Genomic DNA, 21,273 nt, shown 5'->3' with positions numbered 1-21,273 from the left:
GTGGTAGGTCTGATCACTGACAATGATGAAACAGCCTACAGAGAGGAGGTGCACACTCTGACACACTGGTGTCAGGAGCACAACCTCTCCCTCAACGTCAGTAAGACAAAGGAGCTTGTGGTGGACTTCAGAAGAAAAGACAGAGAACACAGTCCCATCACCATCAATGGAGCACCAGTGGAGAGAGTCAGCAGCTTCAAGTTCCTGGGTGTCCACATCACTGAGGAACTCACATGGTCCAGCCACACTGAAGTCGTTGTGAAGAAGGCTCATCAGCGCCTCTTCTTCCTGAGACGGCTGAGGAAGTTTGGAATGAACCGCCACATCCTCACACGGTTCTACACCTGCACTGTAGAGAGCATCCTGACTGGCTGCATCTCCGCCTGGTACGGCAATAGCACAGCCCACAACCGCAAAGCACTGCAAAGGGTGGTGCGAACTGCCAGACACATCATCGGAGGTGAGCTTCCCTCCCTCCAGGAAATATATACAAGGCGGTGTGTGAAAAAGCTCGGAGGATCATCAGAGACTCCAGCCACCCGAGCCATGGGCTGTTCACACTGCTACCATCAGGTAGGCAGTATCGCAGCATCAGGACCTGCACCAGCCGACTTCATGATTTCATGACTTCATGAGCTTCTTCCCCCAAGCAATCAGACTTCTGAACTCTTGATCTCCCACGATCAAATACATCAGCACTGCACTTTATTACCCTTACTCTTATATCTCACACCGGACTGTCATAAATTATATTATTAATATATTATATTCTCTCTTAATAACTGACTATCAACCGACAGCTGAATGTCAATACAGTACAATACTGTGCATTCTATATATACACTATATATACTTTTTTATATATTTTATTTTTTATTTTTATTGAATAATGTGTATCTATATAGTGCGTATTGTATACTGTACAGTATGTTATTATTTGTATATTGTTGAGTGTAATTATGTGTATATCAGATGTTTAAATTGTGTTGTGTTAATTTGGTGTTATTGTAAATTGGTACTGTCTCATCACTGTCACGACTGCTATGTTGATCGGAACTGCACCCAAGAATTTCACACACCATTGCAATTGTGTATATGGCTGTGTGACAAAGTGATTTGATTTTGATTGATTTGAATCCATGAAATAAAAATTGGAGCTTTGTGGCTTTTAGTTAATGTTTATTAGCTTTAATGCCATCTATATGCTAATGCAGTGTTTCCTGCTGTAACCGCACCATCCGTAAAGCTCAAATAACCCTTCATCGACAAAAAACCCCAAAGATGTGAACCAAAAGCCTACAGTGCATTCAGAAAGTATTCAGACCCCTTCATTTTTTCACATTTTATGTTGCAGCCTTATGCTAAAATGCTTTAAATTATTTATTTTTTTCACATCAATCTACACTCCATACCCCATAATAACAAAACAAAAAACTGATTTTTGATAACTTTGAAAATGTACTAAAAAGAAAAAAACTGAAATATCACACTGACATAAGTATTTAGACCCTTTGCTACGACACTTGAAATTTAGCTCAGGTGCGTCCCATTTCTCTGGATCATCTTTGAGATATTTCTACACTTTGATTGGAGTCCACCTGTGGCAAATTCAATTGATTGGACATGATTTGGAAAGGCACACACAAGTCTATACAAGGTCTCACAGCTGAAAATGCATATCAGAGCAAAAATCAAGCCATGAGAACAAAGGAACTGGCTGCAGAGCTCAGAGACAGGATTGTGTCGTGGCACAGATCTGGGGAAGGCTACAAAAAAAAATTCTGCTGCATAGTAGGTTCCCAAATGCACAGTGACCTCCATAACTCTTAAATGGAAGAAGTTTGGAACAACCAGGACTCTTCCTAGAGCTGGCCGCCCAGCCAAACTGAGCAATCAGGGGAGAAGGGCCTTAGTAAGAGAGGTGACCAAGAACCCGATGGTCACTCTGCTTGAGCTCCAGAGATCATGTGTGGAGATGGGAGAAACTTGCAGGAGGACAACCATCACTGCAACATTCCACCAATCTGGGCTTTATGGCAGAGTGGCCAGATGGAAGCCTCTCAGTGCAAGAAAGCAACAAAGCACCTAAAGGACTCTCACACTGTGAGAAACAAGATCCTCTGGTTTGATGAAATGAAGTTTGAACTGTTTGGCCTCAATTCCAAGCATCATGTCTGGAGGAAACCAGGCACCACTTATCACCTGCACAATACCATCCCAACGCTGAAGCATGGTGGTGGTAGCATCATGCTGTGGGGGTGTTTTTTAGTGGCAGGGACTGGGGGACTGGTCAGGGTTGAAGGAAAGATGAATGCAGCAAAAAACAGAGATATCCTTAAAGAAAACCTGGTCCAGATCACTCAGGACCTCAGACTGGGTCGAAGGTTCACCTTCCAACAGGACAATGACCCAAAGCACAAAGCCAAGACAACACAAGAGTGGCTTAGGGACAACTCTGTGAATGTCCTTGAGTTGCCCAGCCAGAGCCCGAACTTGAATATAGAACAATAGAACATCTCTGAAGAGACCTGAAAATGGCTGTCTACCGACGGTCCCCATCCAACCTGACAGAGCTTGAGAGGATCTGCAGAGAAGAATGGCAAAAAATCCCCAAATCCAGGTGTGCCAAGCTTGTCGCATCATACCCAAAAAGACTTGAGGCTGTAATCGCCTCAGTTTTTTGCTTTGTCATTTATGGAGTATGGAGAGTGGATTGATGTGAAAAAAATAAACGTTTAAAGTATTTTAGCATAAGAAGTATGAATACTTTCTGAATGCACTGTATATATAATTTTACATTATCATTAATAATGTAATATCCCTGATATACAAAATGAAAAGATGTTGTCAGTTATGACGTTTATTAATCAACAACAACAAACTGGGCCATCTAATTTAGTACATTTTGATATGATAATTTACAAATTTAATATCCTGGTAGGCCCCCGTGTACACGTGTGGACATTGTATTTTGGCTTTACGCAACGCATAATTTAAATTCATTTAAACCGACTGATCTCCATTCAGGAAACTCTGTGCAGTCAGTAAAGGGTTCAACTTTTGACGCACGGAGTCATGTGATCAAACAACATGGGAGAAACGCCACCAATACTACATCTGGTAAGAAACCTTAAGTTTTACACTAAAACCTGTTTGAGTCAAAAGATTCTCAAAAAGAGTCTAGTTTCATCCGATATACCATTTTTAAAATCCGAGCGATTTATCGTGAAACGCCACGATGCTAAACACAATGTACATGTATGCAAATGTTTTCCTTAGAAATCCTTTATTTACTGTGCATTATCACATAGAGTATAAATGATTCACCCAAATGCTGAAAAATGCTGCTTTCAGAGGATTTATATGGAATTAGGAGGAAAATAAGGTGCATTTCGAACTATTCTGAGACCAGTTAGACCATTCAATAAATAGGGAGTAAGGGAGCATCCTATTGCTCTCTATGCAGATAAGAGCATTCATTCAAAAACTTCTTATCTAAAGTTCAGTTTCAGGCTGCAGATGATATTTGGATCACTCAACATGTTTGGCAGAAATGGGACAATGGTAATCAGTATATAGATTCAGAATTTATAATGTATAATTGTATTTTAACATGGTTGCAGTGATTGGATGATGGTGGCTATTACTTCAAATCAGAATTAATTATACAAATTTCTGATGTAATGTCTGTAACGTCTCAAAAACATGAATAACCAACACTCTCACCATAATACCACCTGTAACTGACTAGCAAGTAGCAAATCATTGTTCACGGCTGTGACATAAGCTACAATGCCAATCAACACAGGAAGGAAAATGTCAAGCTATTTCATGGGGTTTTTAAATCTTACTTTAACATCACCTATAACATTAGAAAAACATACATAACACATATGAACACAATATTCACCGTGGAGATTCCATGTCTTTGTAAACCGTCTCCATCATGTGTTTCTGTGGACACAAATTGGACATGGATTTCAAATTGGCCTAAAGTGGCTCTTTTAAAATCACCTTTTAAGTAAAATTTCTATTGTAACATTATGCAATGTCACTATCTAGGAGCTGTACCTAAAGTGTTGTCATTGGAATCGTGGGGTTCAGGGGAGGTACTGTGGAGGCTCTGCAGTCTGAGCAGGTCTCCTCTACGCCGCTGTCTGTGTCTGCGTCTGTACTGAAACTCTGAGTATTCCTGCAGGAACCATCAAGGTCAGATTAATTGCAAAATACTTGATTTGTCAATGAGGAGCAATTAAGGATGAGAATGGGTCATGTTCTCCTTTGGAAAACATGGATAGACTCTATAAGATAAATAAATTAAAAAGAAACAAAATTACTCATATACAATTCGGTTAATAAATTATAATGTCCCATTTGAGAATGATAGTCTTTTGGCCCCATTCCATATAACTTAAAGAAATATTCTGGTTTCAATACTAGTTAAGCTCAGTCGCATTTTTGGCATAATGTTGATTACTACAGAAAATAATTTTGACTCGTCCCTCCTTTTCTTTATAAAAAAAAAAAAAAAAAAAAAAAGCAAAAATGGAGGTTACAGTGAGGCACTTACAGTTGTGCTCAAAAGTTTGCATACCCTGGCAGAAATTGTGAAATTTTGGCATTGATTTTGAAAATATAACTGATCATGCAAAAAAAACAAGAAAAATTTTTATTTAAGGATAGTGATCATATGAAGCCATTTATTATCACATAGTTGTTTGGCTCCTTTTTAAATCATAATGGTAACAGAAATCACTCAAATGGCCCTGATCAAAAGTTTACATACCCTTGAATGTTTGGCCTTGTTACAGACACACAAGGTGACACACACAGGTTTAAATGGCAATTAAAGGTTAATTTCCCACACCTGTGGCTTTTTAAATTGCAATTAGTGCCTGTGTATAAATAGTCAATGAGTTTGTTAGCTCTCACGTGGATGCACTGAGCAGGCTAGACACTGAGCCATGGGGAGCAGAAAAGAACTGTCAAAAGACCTGCGTAACAAGGTAATGGAACTTTATAAAGATGGAAAAGGATATAAAAAGATATCCAAAGCCTTGAAAATGCCAGTCAGTACTGTTCAATCACTTATTAAGAAGTGGAAAATTCGGGGATCTCTTGATACCAAGCCACGGTCAGGTAGACCAAGAAAGATTTCAGCCACAACTGCCAGAAGAATTGTTCGGGATACAAAGAAAAACCCACAGGTAACCTCAGGAGAAATACAGGCTGCTCTGGAAAAAGACGGTGTGGTTGTTTCAAGGAGCACAATACGACAATACTTGAACAAAAATGAGCTGCATGGTCGAGTTGCCAGAAAGAAGCCTTTACTGTGCCAATGCCACAAAAAAAGCATAGTTACAATATGCCCGACAACACCTTGACACGCCTCACAGCTTCTGGCACACTGTAATTTGGAGTGACGAGACCAAAATAGAGCTTTATGGTCACAACCATAAGCGCTATGCATGGAGAAGGGTCAACAAGGCCTATAGTGAAAAGAATACCATCCCCACTGTGAAGCATGGTGGTGGCTCACTGATGTTTTGGGGGTGTGTGGGCTCTAAAGGCACGGGGAATCTTGTGAAAATTGATGGCAAGATGAATGCAGAAAATATCAGAAAATGTTATCAGAAAATACTGGCATACAATTTGCATTCTTCTGCACGAAAGCTGAGCATGGGACGCTCTTGGACTTTCCAGCACGACAATGACCCTAAGCACAAGGCCAAGTTGATCCTCCAGTGGTTACAGCAGAAAAAGGTTAAGGTTCTGGAGTGGCCATCACAGTCTCCTGACCTTAATATCATCGAGCCACTCTGGGGAGATCTCAAACGTGCGGTTCATGAAAGACGACCAAAGACTTTGCATGACTTGGAGGCATTTTGCCAAGATGAATGGGCAACTATACCACCTGCAAGAATTTGGGGCCTCATAGACAACTATTACAAAAGACTGCACGCTGTCATTGATGCTAAAGGGGGCAATACACAGTATTAAGAACTAAGGGTATGCAGACTTTTGAACAGGGGTCATTTCATTTTTTTCTTTGTTGCCAAGTTTTGTTTTATGATTGTGCCATTCTGTTATAACCTACAGTTGAATATGAATCCCATAAGAAATAAAAGAAATGTGTTTTGCCTGCTCACTCATGTTTTCTTTAAATATGGTACATATATTACCAATTCTCCAAGGGTATGGAAACTTTTCAGCACAATTGTACAATGGAAGTGAATGGGGCCAATTTTTGGAGGGTTTAAAGATAGAAATGTGAAGCGTATAATTTTTTTAAAGTACTTACATTAATACTTCTTATTTAAGCTGTAAATTTATTTAAATCATCTGTTTTAGGGTTTATGATGTTGCATTGCAATTAAAAAAAAAACAAAAAAAAAAAAAAAAAAAAATTGCAACAAACTGCTTATATTTTCAGAATTCTACAGTTGTTAAAAAGACTGAATGCAGACCATTCACACAGGCACACAATGCATGAAAAAGCAACCTACAACAGTGTCCATATTTCAAGAACGGTGAAGTTGACCACAGGACAGGAATTCTACTTCAGTTAATCATTTGAATTGAGCAATGGCATAGTCCTTTTCTGGGTTATTCCAGGAGATGACCAGCCTTTAAAAGCTAGAAACTATATTACATTTAAAACTAATTCCAGATTGACTTCATAAGTTTCATATAGCACATAGTCATGATTATAAATTGACACTGGACCAAATTTGAAGCATGTTCGGCTTTTTCTCTTCAGTAGTACCTGCGGCTGGCTTCCTGGATTGTAATTGCTCTCACGCTGTGTGTTTGATCCCCGTACTGGGTGATTCCTCACCATCTTTGGACACAGAATGAGATTCAATGACTGCTAGTACAATACAGCAACATACAACTCTCTTACATTTAAACTGGGGGGGACTACCACTCAAATATATGAGAAGAATAAAAGTACCGCAGCATCCGGTCATTGCACACTCGATTAATTCCAAATGCAAACTCAGAACGAGCATGCAAAGTTATAATTGGTTTAATTTAAAATTATGTCCGCACAGATCATACATACCTCTAGACTGCATCATTACAAGGGTTTTCATGTATTGATAAACGCAATGGAATCATGGTATGCTATTCCCTTTTGTCGCTAATTTTTATAGACACTGACGTGCCTATGCTCCATGCTACTACTATGACTCGATAAAGTACAGCAAGAGGTCCAGCACTTGTTGCCCAAAGCAACAAAGTCCAATGAATATGAATGAGAAACAAGGGAGTAAAAGATTGCAATATATCAGTATTGCAATACACTAAACAATAGCAATATTATCGTATTACGACCTAGATATTCATATAATATTGAATCGCCATGTCCCTGCTGATTCCCACCCTTAATTTAGCACAAACATACCATAAAGTCAGAGAGTATTAATAGTCTAGTGAGCTACAACTCTGGCTGCTTGTGCGAGCTTTGCAATAGCAAGAGCAGAGGTTAGTTAAAAACAGAAAATGTAAACACAAAACCACAAGATACACTGATACCTCAGGCGATGCAAATCCCAGATACTCCCAGTCCCAAGTCCCACCGGCAAAACTGCAAAAAGAAGAAGACATTTTTTCAGTATTATTATATTCATATACAGTGGCAAGAAAAAGTATGTGAACCCTTTGGAATTAGCTGGTTTTTGTCATTGTCCTGCTGCATCACCCAACTTTTACTGAGCTTCAGCTGGTGCACAGCCACCTTGACATTATCCAGTAGTATATTTAGATAAACTTGGGAATACATTTTTCCCACGATGATGGCAAGCATTCCAGGCCCTGAAGCAGTAAAGCAGCCCCAAATCATGATGCTCCCTCCAATGTACTTCAACGTTGGGAAGATGTTTTCATGTTGGTATGTGGTGCCATGTTATGCCATACGTAGTGCTGCTTGTTCTTCCCAAACATGGTGCTTCATGGTGTCCTGTCATGGACACCATACCTGTTTAATGTTTTCTGTATATTACACTCATGAACAGAGATGTTAACCATTTCCAATGATTCCTTCAAGTCTTTAGCTGTCACTCTAGGGTTCATTTTCACTTCACTGAGCATTCTGCAGTGTGCTCTCTGAGTCAACTTGGCTGGACGGCCACTTCTAGGGAGAGTAGCCATAGTACTAAATTATCACCATTTAACAACACTTTTACTAACTGTGGACAGATGAACATCTAAGCTCTTCAAGATAACTTTGCAACCCTTTCCAGCTTTATGCAAAGTAACAATTCTTGATCGTAGGTCTTTTAAGATCTCTTTTTTTGTGAGGAATGGTCCATGTCAGCAGATGCTTCTTGTGAATAGCAAACTCAAAATGTTTGAGTGCTTTTTATAAGTCAAAGTCCCACACCTCCGACCTTGTTTCATTAATTGGATGTCAGGTTTGCCAACTTCTGACTCTAATTAGCTTTTGTTGACGTCATTAGCCAAGGGGCTCACATATTTTTTTCCAACCAACACTGTGAATGTTTGAATGATGTATTCAATATGTATGAGAACAATACAATAATTTGTGTGTTATTAGTTAAAAAAGATAGTTTTCTTTTTCTTCATTATTGTAACTTAGATGAAGATCAAACCAGATTTTAAGACAAATTTATACATAAATGCAGGCAATTTCAAGGAGTTCACATACTTTTTCTTGCCACTGTATGACCCCTACATGTGTTTTACATTTGAAAATTCCCTGATATTTCCAGGTTTTACATGACATTGGGAACACTGTAGATTAATAAATACAACATTTTGCAACACCCTGATAAAAAGAGGGAGCAATTGTCTTTACCTGCGACGTGAAGCTTCAGGTGAATCATTTGGGGCAACACCTCGAGCCACAGAGGCCAAGAACTCCCGTCTCTTTTGCTGCACCAGATATGTAGCGCTGATTATCTTGTGGCGAGGGGTGCGGAGGTAAGGCCTGTTCACCTTCTGAGCAAGATCCTCAGTGACCATCTCTAAATCAGTCTGTTGGAGACATGTGTGCAACAAAATATTATGTAAAACAGAAACATAAATAGATGTATAGTTGTTTTTCTAAAGAGGAAAGTGGTGAATATATATTGATCTTAGTACCTGCATAAGTTCAAATATTTCTTTCTTTGTGCTTTTGGGCTCTAAGAAGAAACTGTATGGATAAGAGCACTTAAGGATGCGTCGGGTCTTGAGAAGTTCATGAACACCATCCTCAATGAATGTGGTGTCAGGTGGGGATCCTTCCCCTTTAAGAAAACGACATTTGGAATTGTAAATGCATAATTTATATTATTCGCAATCTAACATACATTCTACAAAAAAATAAAGTCAATTACAGTATATGTAGTTGAAAATATGCATGATCGGTTCAATCAAATTTGCACTCACTTCCAATGAAAGCTTTGCTCAGTTGTTCCATCTTCTCTTTAGCTGTTTTCAAAAGTCGTTCTTCCAACTAGTGAAAGTAAATTACTATTTGTGATTGTGAACAAATAAGGGGACATTCATTTTTAAAGACATTCTTTATAAAGATGCCAACCTGATAACTGTGTTCATGGTTCTTGTATCGAGTGTAATAATGCATAAAACAGTTGAGTTCCTGAAAACTCTTGTGTTTTTTTTCCGCCTGTGAAGATACAAAAACATTTAAACAAAACAGGTGTATAAGCCTGAAATTCTAGCTTTAACAGTTGTAAAACCACATATAAACTAACAACAACAGAAACCTGCACAGAACCTGCTTTGTTACATTTGTACATTAGGTAACACTTAACAATAATTTCCATTTGTTAACTACATAAGTTAACATGAACTAATAATGAACAATACTTATACAGAATTTATTCTTCTTGGTTAATGTTAATTTAAACATCTAGTAATACATTTTTTAAATCAAAAGTTGTATATGTTAATATAATTTAATGTACTATAAACAATGAATATTGTCATTTTTATTAACTAACATTAACAAAGATTAACAAAGATTAACAAATGCTGTAAAAAATATATTGTTCACTGTTAGTTCATGATACGTAGTGCATTAACTAACATTAACAAATGGTACCTTATTGTAAAGTGCTACCGTACATAAGAAAATATGAGACAGAACAGTAAAACTTGCTGCTCAGGACTTCAGCTTTCATGTTCTTTTATACTTTTTCTGATCTTTATTTATAAGAACCATTCACAGCAGTCCACAAACAAATCACAAAAGATCAAAGTAAATGCATTCCTCACATGGTTGCCATGTGTGTACACCCATTTCTGAAGCTATTATTTGACAACTGCCCAGAAACTAATGTGGCTTTGTATACGAGGGTGTGAGTACCTCCACAGTCATATCCTTGGACTGTTCCTCCACCTGTTGAATGATCTCATAGCGCGTACAGCGATAGTATCCTCCAGTAGAGGAGCTGTGTTTCTTCCATTCTTCTAGACAAATCCAACAGAAATCATACTTGCACTACAGAGAGAAAGAGAGGGAAAGGAAAGAGAATTTGTCAGGATAATGCAACATTAACATTCACTGCATCAGGAATGAGGTTTATTAAGCATAATAATGCAACCAGTTATTCAGGTAAAACACAAAATTTTAAGGGTGAAAAGTGTAATTTCTGTGCCATTAGTGTTACCTAACAGAATTGCTAAAATAATGGCTATTTTCAAACAGGTTTCCCAAATTACCATTGATTGAGCTCATGTTGCCTTGTCAGACTGGTCAGGATGCCCAAACAAACCGAGCAATGCATTGATAGCACCACAACTCACAAATGATTTACTTATATAGCTGTCTCTGCATATTATTACACACTTCAGCTTTAACCCTTTAAGCTCTGAATGTGCTTTTAAAATGTTCCTGTTTCAGTAAAAAAATCAAAGGCTAATAACTCTACAAAAACAACAAAGAGGGTCAATTGTATGATATAATTTTAAAGAAAACTTCTCAATTGTTTTAATGATATAGATTATGAGACTCTCAGCCTAAGTAACTGCAAAAAAAAAAAAAAAAAAAAAAAAAAACTACTTTTGTTTTATTCCCAACCATGACAACTGTAACAGAGTAAAATTTGGTGTTGATACAACAAAAGCAAATCAAATAAAAAGTTAAAGCATTACAAATATAATTTATCCTAGAGTCCAAAAAATGTCTCCAAACAAATAATACATAATAATTGTACATAAGAAATAATTACACAACGACTAAAAGTATGCTCTCTCTCTCCAAAGCATGCAGGCATGAGTAACGAGATCTCATTCAGTTCCATTCTGTGTCATTTGAGCCATCATTTAGTCTGTGTCATGTACTTTGTGCCATCTCCTGGTGACCATACATAATTAGACAAATATTGGCAGAGAGATCGTTCCTCTCTGCCCATATTTGAATGACTTCCACCTCTGGTTGCAGCAATCTGAATTCTAATACGATTTAGCATTCCATGACGCTGGACAACGTACTGCATAATTTCCAATGAAGTCATCTGATCCAGGAAAGCTACGTCTTTTTTAGCCAGATAGCACATTAGGCGCTGTGTGCACATTTTGCTTCATATGGATTATCTAATGATCTATGCATCCGATTACATTGTGTGGGCTCGTTTTAACGGAATCCTCTCCTTTAAGTAATGGTATGTGATTTTTATGTTCTGTTTATTTTTTGTGAATTTATAAGCAAAAATGCAGCTTATAAGCAACACCTGTTTATATGTGTGTCAATTGTTCAGTTTTGGTCATAATGCCTACAGGCATTGTAAAGTACAGCTTTCTAAACTTTAAAACGATACCTTTTTTGTGTTGGTCAAGACTGTAGTTATTAATATTTTGATAATTTTGTTTTGAGCTTAAAGGGTTAAACTGTGGAACAAAATAAGCGTTGTTCTTGGGATAAACTAAAGTATTTGAATATTTGGTTACTTTCCACAGAACTCAAATATTTAAAAAAAAATTAAAAAAAAAAAAGCAGCTCAAAAGTTGATTTAAAGCAGATCTGATTTGTACAGTCCCATAGAGGGAATCATGACCACACGTTCAACCAACCCTGTTAAACAGCCGCTGCCATTTCTCAACAATTCCAAATGTCCTCCCTTGCTCTTTATCAATGACACAAAACAGCAACAGATTCTTTTGGGTGATTTAATCAGTACACTGCATGTTACTAAGCAAAGGAGTTTACTTCTCAAGCAGGATTGAATCAGGCTCTAATACAAGCCTCTTTAAAGTGTACTTTTCTTACTAATTCCACACAAACATCTTTTAAATACAGTAACACTGTCAACACATCAATACATGTTGAAAATGCTTTGGCTAAATTGCACTGTGCTATCTTGATTCATTAGCCAAATGTTTCCGAAACAGAGGAAGCATTTTAAATTGCCATAACAGCCTAAAGATTAAAAAATTGATTAGAGAATAAATAAACAATTCAAAATAATAATTCAAAACTTAAGAAAAAAAGTCTAGACAGTAGTTCATAAGTTCAAACTCATTAAAATAATATTCAAGAATATACCAGTGTAGGCTACTGTTTACAACAACACTTCAGTTGTTTTATTTCACTATGTAAATAGCCATCCAGATATCCAAAGTGAGCATTTACAAGTTTTGCAAGCTTTTGATGCTGCTTTCCCTCCACGTGCTGGTGGCGTGAATAGCTTTCCCCTTCCCCCTGCACTTCACCTGTCACTCAAAGCTTCAGTTAAGCCTTCATTAAGGAAATAACAGTGAGTTTGAGGCCTCCGCACTTCCTTTGTTCAAACACCTGCCTCTGACGTCAGTGAGCTTGTTTGCATCGTACATCTTGTGTCAGGGTCACACACACACGTGTAATTTTTTTAAATGAGAATCTTTTGCATCAAATAAGCTATAAGTGAAAATGCGGCTTATAAGCAACACCTGTTTACATGTAACATGTTGGTAAAGTAGTTTGTAAACTCCCCTCTGATATGGACAAGCACATTATGACAGGAGTTATAAGGTTCAAGTTCAGTAACATTCCAAATAACATCTGTTTATATCTTTTTTTCACTGTTAAGCTTCCTCTAGCTTAGAGGTAAAAAAAAATATACCAGGTCATAACAGTAGGAATAGTAGCCCACAGATTTCTGTTAGTCCTGTCAAAATTTTCACTGTCCCCTACATAAATTTTTTTTTACTTTATTTTTTTTTTAGCAATGTATTTATATATGTGGTAATATAAAAATGCCTTCCTTATTGTTAAGCTCTGCATAAACATGCGATTACCAACTTTTACATTGATAACATAAGATTCTCTGACCTAGGGGTTCCTAAATGGTCAATAACTTGTCAGCTAATAATCATATGAAAGTTACAACTGACAACTGGATGAATCTGGATTGATGTTTTTGTCCACATCATCCATTCTTCACTAACCTTTGCACACTGCATGTGATTACAGCCTTCGTTTTTTTGGATGGGGGACTTGCAGTTGGCACAAGGTTTAGAGTTAGTGAGTAACCAAAGGCAGTTGGCAGCATCTTCATAAGCTTCACTCACACCAGCCACTGTCCAGAGAAATAGAGAGCAGCTCAGTATTAAACCTACTCATTGAACCTTAGCAGCAGGGTGCATGTCATGATTATCCATTAGAGAAAGGTACAAGTCAAACAACCATGCATTGTTAAGGAGTTTGATTTCTGGTTAAAAGATCAATGTAGCCTGTATATATACTGAATTTTGAAATGTTTGTAGAGTCTGGGAACTCCTACATTCTTCAGGCTTCATTTCAGACACTTTTTGCAGCCACATCTTCCATGTCTCACAGTCACAAGGTTCATGAGCATCACAGAGACACTCCCTGAGAAGAGAGATAAAAATAAATAATGTAACATGCTGGTACAGCTAGCTTCATTTTATATATATATATATATATATGCGCAAGATGCATTTAAATTGTTAAACTATAAGCTTGATGGATGTTGCATTGTCTTCTGATATTGCGCAACACATTGCTGTTTTTTTCAGCATCTCATGCCATATTTTTAAAACAGCTTGTCAAGTTCAACATTAAAAAAAATGTGTCTCAAGACTCCTACGTTCCATTTCCTTCTCCTGTGTTGCATCTCACCAGTTTTGAATGCAAGAGCACGTCCTATGTGAACCATCTTAAAGGGTGCTACCACACTAAAGTTCATGTTATGACAACAAAGTTTATGAATGATGCTAATCCACTGATTTTAATTACAATGGTGCATCACAAGGATGTAGAGAAGAAATGCAAGTGTTTGCAATAGTGGGTTTCTTCCGTGTGACTAACAAGTGGAGTAAATGTTTACTTTTTCTGAAAATCAAAGTGAATTTCAGACAGTCAGGTCCAATTTTCCTTTCGGAAATCCATTTCACTGTATTTCCATTTGATTCAAAATGACCCTGCCTATTTCCTCATCGGTAAACACACTTGAAACAGATCTTACAGTGGCAAGAAAAAGTGTGTGAATCCTTTGGAATTATTTGGTTTTCTGCATTAATTGGTCATAAATGTGATCTCATCTTGATCAGTCACAAGTATAGACAGAACAGAATGTGCTTAAGCTAACAACACACAAACAATTATAATATTTCATGTCTTTATTGAACACATCCCATTAAACTTTTACAGTGCTGTGGAAAAAGTAACTGAACCCTTGGATTTAATATCCAATGTGCCCTTTGAGTCATCTTGGCTGGATGGCCACTTCTAGGGAGAGTAGCCACAGTACTAAATCATCACCATTTATAGACAATTTAACTAAATGTGGACGGATACATTTATCTAAGCTCTTTGAGATAACTTAGTAACCCTTTTTCTATATAGCTTTTGCTGATGTCATTAGCCTGTGGGTTCACATACTTTTTCCATCCTACACTGTGAATGTTTGAATGATGTGTACAGTATGTATAAGAACAAAACAATAATTTGTGTTATTAGTTAAAACGGATTGTGTTTGTTCATTATTGCAACTAGATGAAGCTCAAACCAGATTTTAAGACAAATTTATACATAAATTGATACCTGGATCGCTATCGGCTCCGATACTGAAGTTTTAGACAGATCGGATATCGGTTCGAAGAGCCGGATCCAAATCCGATACTGTGTGTTAGTCATGTTTGTTACTGTCAAGCTCCAAAATTTATATTAAAGAACCATAAAAACAATTAAAAGTAGTTCATATGACTCGTGCATTGTATTCAAAGCCACTTGAAGATGTGCAATAGCTCTGTGAATCACAAAAGGCTGTGTTTAATAAGTAAATATATAAAATGCCAGGACGTTAGTGAATGGCGCTGCACTGTTGAAACACACACATACACACAGCTATTTTTAGCCTTCACGTGTGTGCAATATTTGAGCGCTACTCACGAACAACATCTCAGATGTAGATGCTCAAAGGTTCGGTTCACTTATAATATGCATTCAGAATGGCATTGGAGTTGCATTTTACCATAAACTGAATCAGAAGCAAGTAAACTGTAGCATTAAACTACAGTGAACTTGCCTACAAACAGACACATACAGGACTTCCTGGAGAGTTCAGAATGTCAAAATAAAAGCCAGAGTGTTTTAAAGTTAAAGGTGCATGATTGAGATATATTACTGTTGTATTTAAAATTCTAAAAGTCAATAATAATAGTAATAATAATAATAATCTATTATTATTATTATTATTATTATTTGTTTACAAATTATAACAATATTTAAGTTGAATGGGTTACAAAAAATAACTGAATGAAAACTGAACTGATATCTTACAACTAAATTGAACAAAAAATAGATCTGAATCCTTTAAAATCCAGATACAAAAAAAATAAATAAATAAATAAATAAAAAAACACCTTCTTTTCAACTGAACACTTAGACTGGAATTACTGTTAATTTTGCTGCTACAGGATCCAGTAGACTAGTTAAAAATAAAGTTTTTCTTAACAAGCTATACATTTATATTGAAATAATGTGGGCTGTTCTCACTGCTACCATCAGGCAGGCGGTATCGCAGCATCAGGACCCGCACCAGCCGACTCCATGATAGTTTCTTCCCCCAAGCAATCAGACTTTTGAACTCTTGATCTCTCACGATCAATATACATCAGCACTGCACTTTATTACTCTTATTATCTCACACTGGACTGTCAGAAATTATATTCTCTCTTAACAACACACTGGCAACTGACTATCAACCGACAGCCTGAATGTCAATACAGTACAATACAACCTACTGTATATTTTATATATACTATATATACTATTTTATTGTATAATGTGTATTCTATATTGTGTGTATTGTACACTGTACATTGTGTATTATTATTTGTATATTGTGTTGTGTGTAATTATGTGTATATTAGATATGTAAATTATGTTTATTGTAAATTGGTATATGTCTCATCACTGTCATGACTGCTATGTTGCTCAGAACTGCACCCAAGAATTTCACCCACTATTGCACTTTTGTATATGGTTGTGTGACAATAAAAGTGATTTTATTTTGATTTGATTTGATGTGTAGTTAGAGGTTTGTGTTTCTTTACATATTACAGAGTCCCCCAATTAGTTCCACACACTAATGCAAAGATATTCTTAAGTGATTATGCAAAAAACCAACAACACTGGTATCAGATCGGTATCGGCCGATACTGAGATTTCAGATATCGGAATCGGAAGAGAAAATAGTGGTATCGGTGCATCCATAACATAAATGCAGGTAATTCCAAAGGGTTCACATACTTTTACTTGCCACTATATGTATTACTATCTGTCCAATAATTTGTCAGAGCATTTTCTAGTGTGTCAGAGAAGTTATACTTTTAAATTCAGAAAAGTAACCATGAACTTCTGGTAATAATAACATCACTTTAAGACCCAAAAACTACATGCAAACATCCATAAATTAGCTAACAGACTGTCCTATGGTGTGACCTCTGAGGCAATGATTGTCAATGAAACAGAAGATCAAGAAACAGTACACAGACAGATGATGAGACAGACAGATGATTAACACACCAGCAGAAGAGATGACCCTTCCCACAGTCCACAGCAGGGGCTTTGAGCAAGGGGAAGCTCAGAGGGTCAGAGGCTCCTGGGCCTGGGCGAGTCAGTCGCACAGCTCTTTCACATCTGGCCACGGGGCACCAGCGAATGGCAGGATTATTATCCACAAAAGCCTGAAGATGAAAAAAAAAACAAACGTGTTGACACTTCGTTTTAGATGACTTAAATCATAACTTTATGTCTACCCAACAATCAAACATTTGTCTTTTTAGCATGTGTGTTTACAAGAGCTTTCAGTTCAGACTGATGAAATTTTTGCTCAAATAAACACTGGCGTAAACCCAACCAACAGCATGACTCTGTCAATATTTTGATTCAAAGCCATTGGCAGACAGTCTATCATAAGAGAAAATAAATAGCAACTCTGAAATGGCTTCTGGTGCTTTGTGAGCACCAATTGCACCTTAATGTCAAACTGCAGGTAGCGCTTATCCATCTCTCTGGAGACGATGCTTTCAATGACTTCCACGGGAACCAGCTGGAAGCAGTCATAAGCAGGGCAGACGATGTTATGTGCTTCCCCTTCTTGGATCTTCAGATTTAAAAACCTGACATCCAGAAAAACAGTTTTCAAAGATGACAGATCACAAATATGCATCATGACTAAGTGTCATCTGAAAATCTCAGTTTAGCAATGTATTAATGAGAATGGACTATTATTTCTAAAACATCCACCGATATGATCAGAGCTTGTGCATTAAAGGGATAATTCACCCAAAAATAAAATTCTCTCATCATTTTCTCACCCTCATGCCATCCCGGATGTGTGACTTTCTTTTTCTGCTAAACAAAAACAAAGATTTTTAGAAGAATATCTCAGCTGTGTAGGTCCATACAATGCAAGTGAATGGTGACCAGACCTTTGAAGCTACAAAACCCCCAAATGCAGAATAAAAGCAATCCATATGACTCCAGTTAATTTATGTCTATGTCTTTTATGTCTGAAATGATGCAATCACTTTGGGTAAAAAACAAATCATTATTGAAGTCATTTTTTACTACAAATCTCCACTTTAATTTATAGTTAAAAAAAGGGCTTAAATATTGATGTTTCTTACCCACACCTATTGTAATCGCTTCTGAAGACTTTTAGATTTTAGATTTAACCACTGCAGTCATTTGGATTACTTTTATGCTGCCTTTATGTGTTTTTTGGAGCTTGAAAGGTCTGGTCACCATTCACTTGCAATGTATGGACCTACAGAGTGGAGATATTTTTAAAAAATCTTTGTGTGTGTTCTACGGAAGAAAGAATATCATACACATCTGGGATGGCATGAGGGTGAGTAAATGAGGAGAGAATTTTCATTTTTGGGTGAACTATCCATTTAAAACCAAGGTTCCAAAACCTTTTGGCTTAATCATTTCCATGGCTTTTCAATTATCTTTCCAGTCATTTATAATTACTAGATAAGGATTTTTTTAACATAATTCAAATCCAGACCAATTCACTAATACATTTTTAATTCTAATTAGTGATCTGGTTTGACTGATTCATTGAAAAGAACAGAAACAAAAGAAACATTCGCTCACAAATCGGACATCACAAAGGCTTGCGAGCAAGTTTTACTCTACACAAGCCCAATATTTAGCCAATTCAAATTTGTAGAGCAGAGCTAGAAAAAATAAAATTTACAGCAGAAATTCTCATGGCTTTTAAGATTTTATTAATTTTCTTGACTTTTCCAAGTCTGGAAAACACAACTTTAAAATTACCTGATACTTCCATGTTTTCCATGACTGTGGAAACCAAGTCAAAGAAAACCTTTATTCCAATGCTTACCCTTCCCAGCATGCCCGGCAGAACTCGTGTCCACAGGACATGTCCACGGGGTCCTCAAACACAGATATGGGGCACATGCAAATCCCACACTATATAGGAATGATAAACATCAAACAGAATGTGTCAATATTCATTTCAATACAGTGTACAGTGAATGGGGAAGAATGTGAACAACACATTGTAAAAACAGGGCACATTCCTACCAAGGGTACATCCATACCAGGCAGTATAGAGTAGATGCTGACCAAGACTATTTTTGGTACACAAAGATTATTACAAGAATGGTTCACCCAAAAATAATAATTCTGTAATTTACTCTGTCATTATCGCTCATGAGTAAATTTTTTCTTTTGGTATTCCATTAAAACATTACAGCACTCATGTTTGAAATGGCATGAGGGTGAGTAAACTAATAGATTGTTGATTTTTTGGGATAAACTATTTCTTTAAGTGGAATGGAGCATAAATACATGATGCCATGCAGAGTCTAACCAGGGCAAGGCCATCTGTAGGTGAAAGGCTGATCTCATCAGGGGAGGTGACGGAGGACCGAGTTGTTCTAGGAGTTCTAGGTGAAGGCAGTGTGTCCCAAGCATTGTAGCCACTTGGTGGGGGAGTAGGCATCTGAACACCTGAGCGCTGACAGCAGTCCTCTGCATTAGACATCCAGTCCTCCAGGAGTTTTTCCCTATCCCAGTCTAGTCAGTAGAACAGGAAGAAGAACTAAAGTGACTGACAGTAAGACAACTCTCTTCTCTCCCACACTATGCTTAATATCACTCAAGATATGGTCAGGTTGCTCTTCAGAAGAAACCTTTCAGAACATATCATGACATATTTTAACCCTATGAAACCCAGCTTCCACATGCATGGACATTACGTTTTGGCTTCGCTTTTAAACCAACTGATCTCAATTCAGAGGCTCTATGCTGTCATTAACTTTTGATGCACAGAAAAAACAGCATGCTGCCGATCTCAGCTGAGTTTGTCTTTGTTAGAAATGGCAACAAAACTACATCTGGTAAGAAACATCATTACGTTTTTACATTAAAACCTGTTTGAGTAAAAAGAGTATTGTCTCTAGTTTCATCCAATATGCCATTTTAAAAATTTCATCGATTTATCACGAAACGGCACGCTGTTAAACATAATGACCACGTACGTGAACTATAGGCTAATTTTCATTAAAATATCTTATATTCACTGGGCATTATCACATTGAGAACCAATGGATGCATCCAAAAGCTGAATTTGTTTTTATTTCAGAGGCTGTATATGGAGTTAGGATGAAAATAAGGTGCATTTCCAACTGTTCTGAGACCAGCACAGACAGACAGCAAACTGGAGATTAAGTCATTCCCTAATTACAGAGCATTTTTTTTTGCATGTTTTTTAGGGGCTACTAGTTACAAATCAAAAAGGGGAATGAAAAATGCACACAGCAGTAACACTCAGGTCTCAGGAGGTTAAACCACAGAGGCTACATCTGATATGGCCTGAAAATTGAAACTGCTTATAAAACGCATCACTGTCATCATCTATGTTGCAGTCAACTATATAAAATATTTAAAAAGTATGCTATATGCAATAAATAAAAAAACAAGTAGTACAACAAACATTATACAGTATTGAGTCCACCAGTGCCATTAAAATATTTGAGCTTGAAGGTGGTGCCAACAGGGATGGGAGGGTTACTTTTGAAATGTATTCCACTGCAGATTACAGAATACTTGCTGTAAAATGTAATTTATAACGTATTTTGTTAGATTACTCAAGGTCAGTAATGTATTCTAAATACTTTGGATTACTTTTTCAGCACTGGTAGATTTTTTCACTTGTTTTGACTATAAAAACTCTGTCAGTACAGTAAGACAAAATACACATGTTAAAAATACATTCTCTGAAAAACCTAAATATCTTATGCAGTGTTGTTTCTAAGACAAGATAAATCAAATTGATCTTGTTTGAATGATTTTTAGATATTTTTACAGGAAAACAATACAAAAATTATTATCAAGAATACAATTTTTGCCCTAATATCAAAGGTCTTACTAGAAAAAAAGAAATTCTGATCTAACGTGAATTTTCTTGATAAAAAAATATGATCGTGCCTGGTAACATGTGCTTGTAAAATGGCTAGAAATAGCATTTTAGCTTAGCGTAAAGCTGACAATTTACACAAGGTTTATTTCTGTTTCTTCTGCTCTAAACTTACTTTAAACTTACTTCTCTGTCTGCTGGTATGAATGTAACACATCATAAGAAAGTGTTTCACCGCTGTTCAAATGCACTTTGGATCGCATCATTTATATGTATAAATGTTTTCCATCTGAAAGGACTAAATATTAAATGAAACAAATGACAATAAAATGCAAAGTAATCTCTTCAGTAATCAAAATACTTTTTGAATGTAACTGTATTCTAAATACCAATAATTTAAATT

The 21,273-nt window shown here is 36.7% G+C and overlaps 1 protein-coding gene across 4 annotated transcripts in view; it reads right to left on the bottom strand.

The window, feature by feature from the left end:
* LOC127425399 (ankyrin repeat and IBR domain-containing protein 1-like) overlaps positions 1-21,273 on the bottom strand; it is a 48,953-nt gene that overhangs the window by 5,989 nt on the left and 21,691 nt on the right. For 2 of the 4 annotated variants that reach the window (XM_051671386.1, XM_051671388.1), the window contains 15 exons: positions 19,323-19,528; positions 18,831-18,919; positions 17,451-17,595; positions 17,000-17,160; positions 13,731-13,819; positions 13,396-13,526; positions 10,337-10,471; positions 9,548-9,634; positions 9,397-9,463; positions 9,109-9,254; positions 8,822-9,000; positions 7,540-7,591; positions 6,767-6,841; positions 4,072-4,192; positions 3,911-3,954 (listed from right to left, as the gene is read on the bottom strand). In XM_051671386.1, the coding sequence (XP_051527346.1) occupies positions 3,911-3,954; positions 4,072-4,192; positions 6,767-6,841; positions 7,540-7,591; positions 8,822-9,000; positions 9,109-9,254; positions 9,397-9,463; positions 9,548-9,634; positions 10,337-10,471; positions 13,396-13,526; positions 13,731-13,819; positions 17,000-17,160; positions 17,451-17,595; positions 18,831-18,919; positions 19,323-19,528 (1,727 nt within the window). The remainder of the gene's footprint in view (positions 1-3,910; positions 3,955-4,071; positions 4,193-6,766; positions 6,842-7,539; positions 7,592-8,821; positions 9,001-9,108; positions 9,255-9,396; positions 9,464-9,547; positions 9,635-10,336; positions 10,472-13,395; positions 13,527-13,730; positions 13,820-16,999; positions 17,161-17,450; positions 17,596-18,830; positions 18,920-19,322; positions 19,529-21,273) is intronic. The other 2 variants (XM_051671387.1, XM_051671389.1) reach the window with 2 other exon arrangements.

This window comes from Myxocyprinus asiaticus, chromosome 34, assembly GCF_019703515.2.
Source record: "Myxocyprinus asiaticus isolate MX2 ecotype Aquarium Trade chromosome 34, UBuf_Myxa_2, whole genome shotgun sequence".
NCBI classification, from domain to species: domain Eukaryota; kingdom Metazoa; phylum Chordata; class Actinopteri; order Cypriniformes; family Catostomidae; genus Myxocyprinus; species Myxocyprinus asiaticus.
The sequence above is the reverse complement of the archived record's forward strand: the minus strand, read 5'-3'. Positions and strand labels throughout refer to the sequence as shown.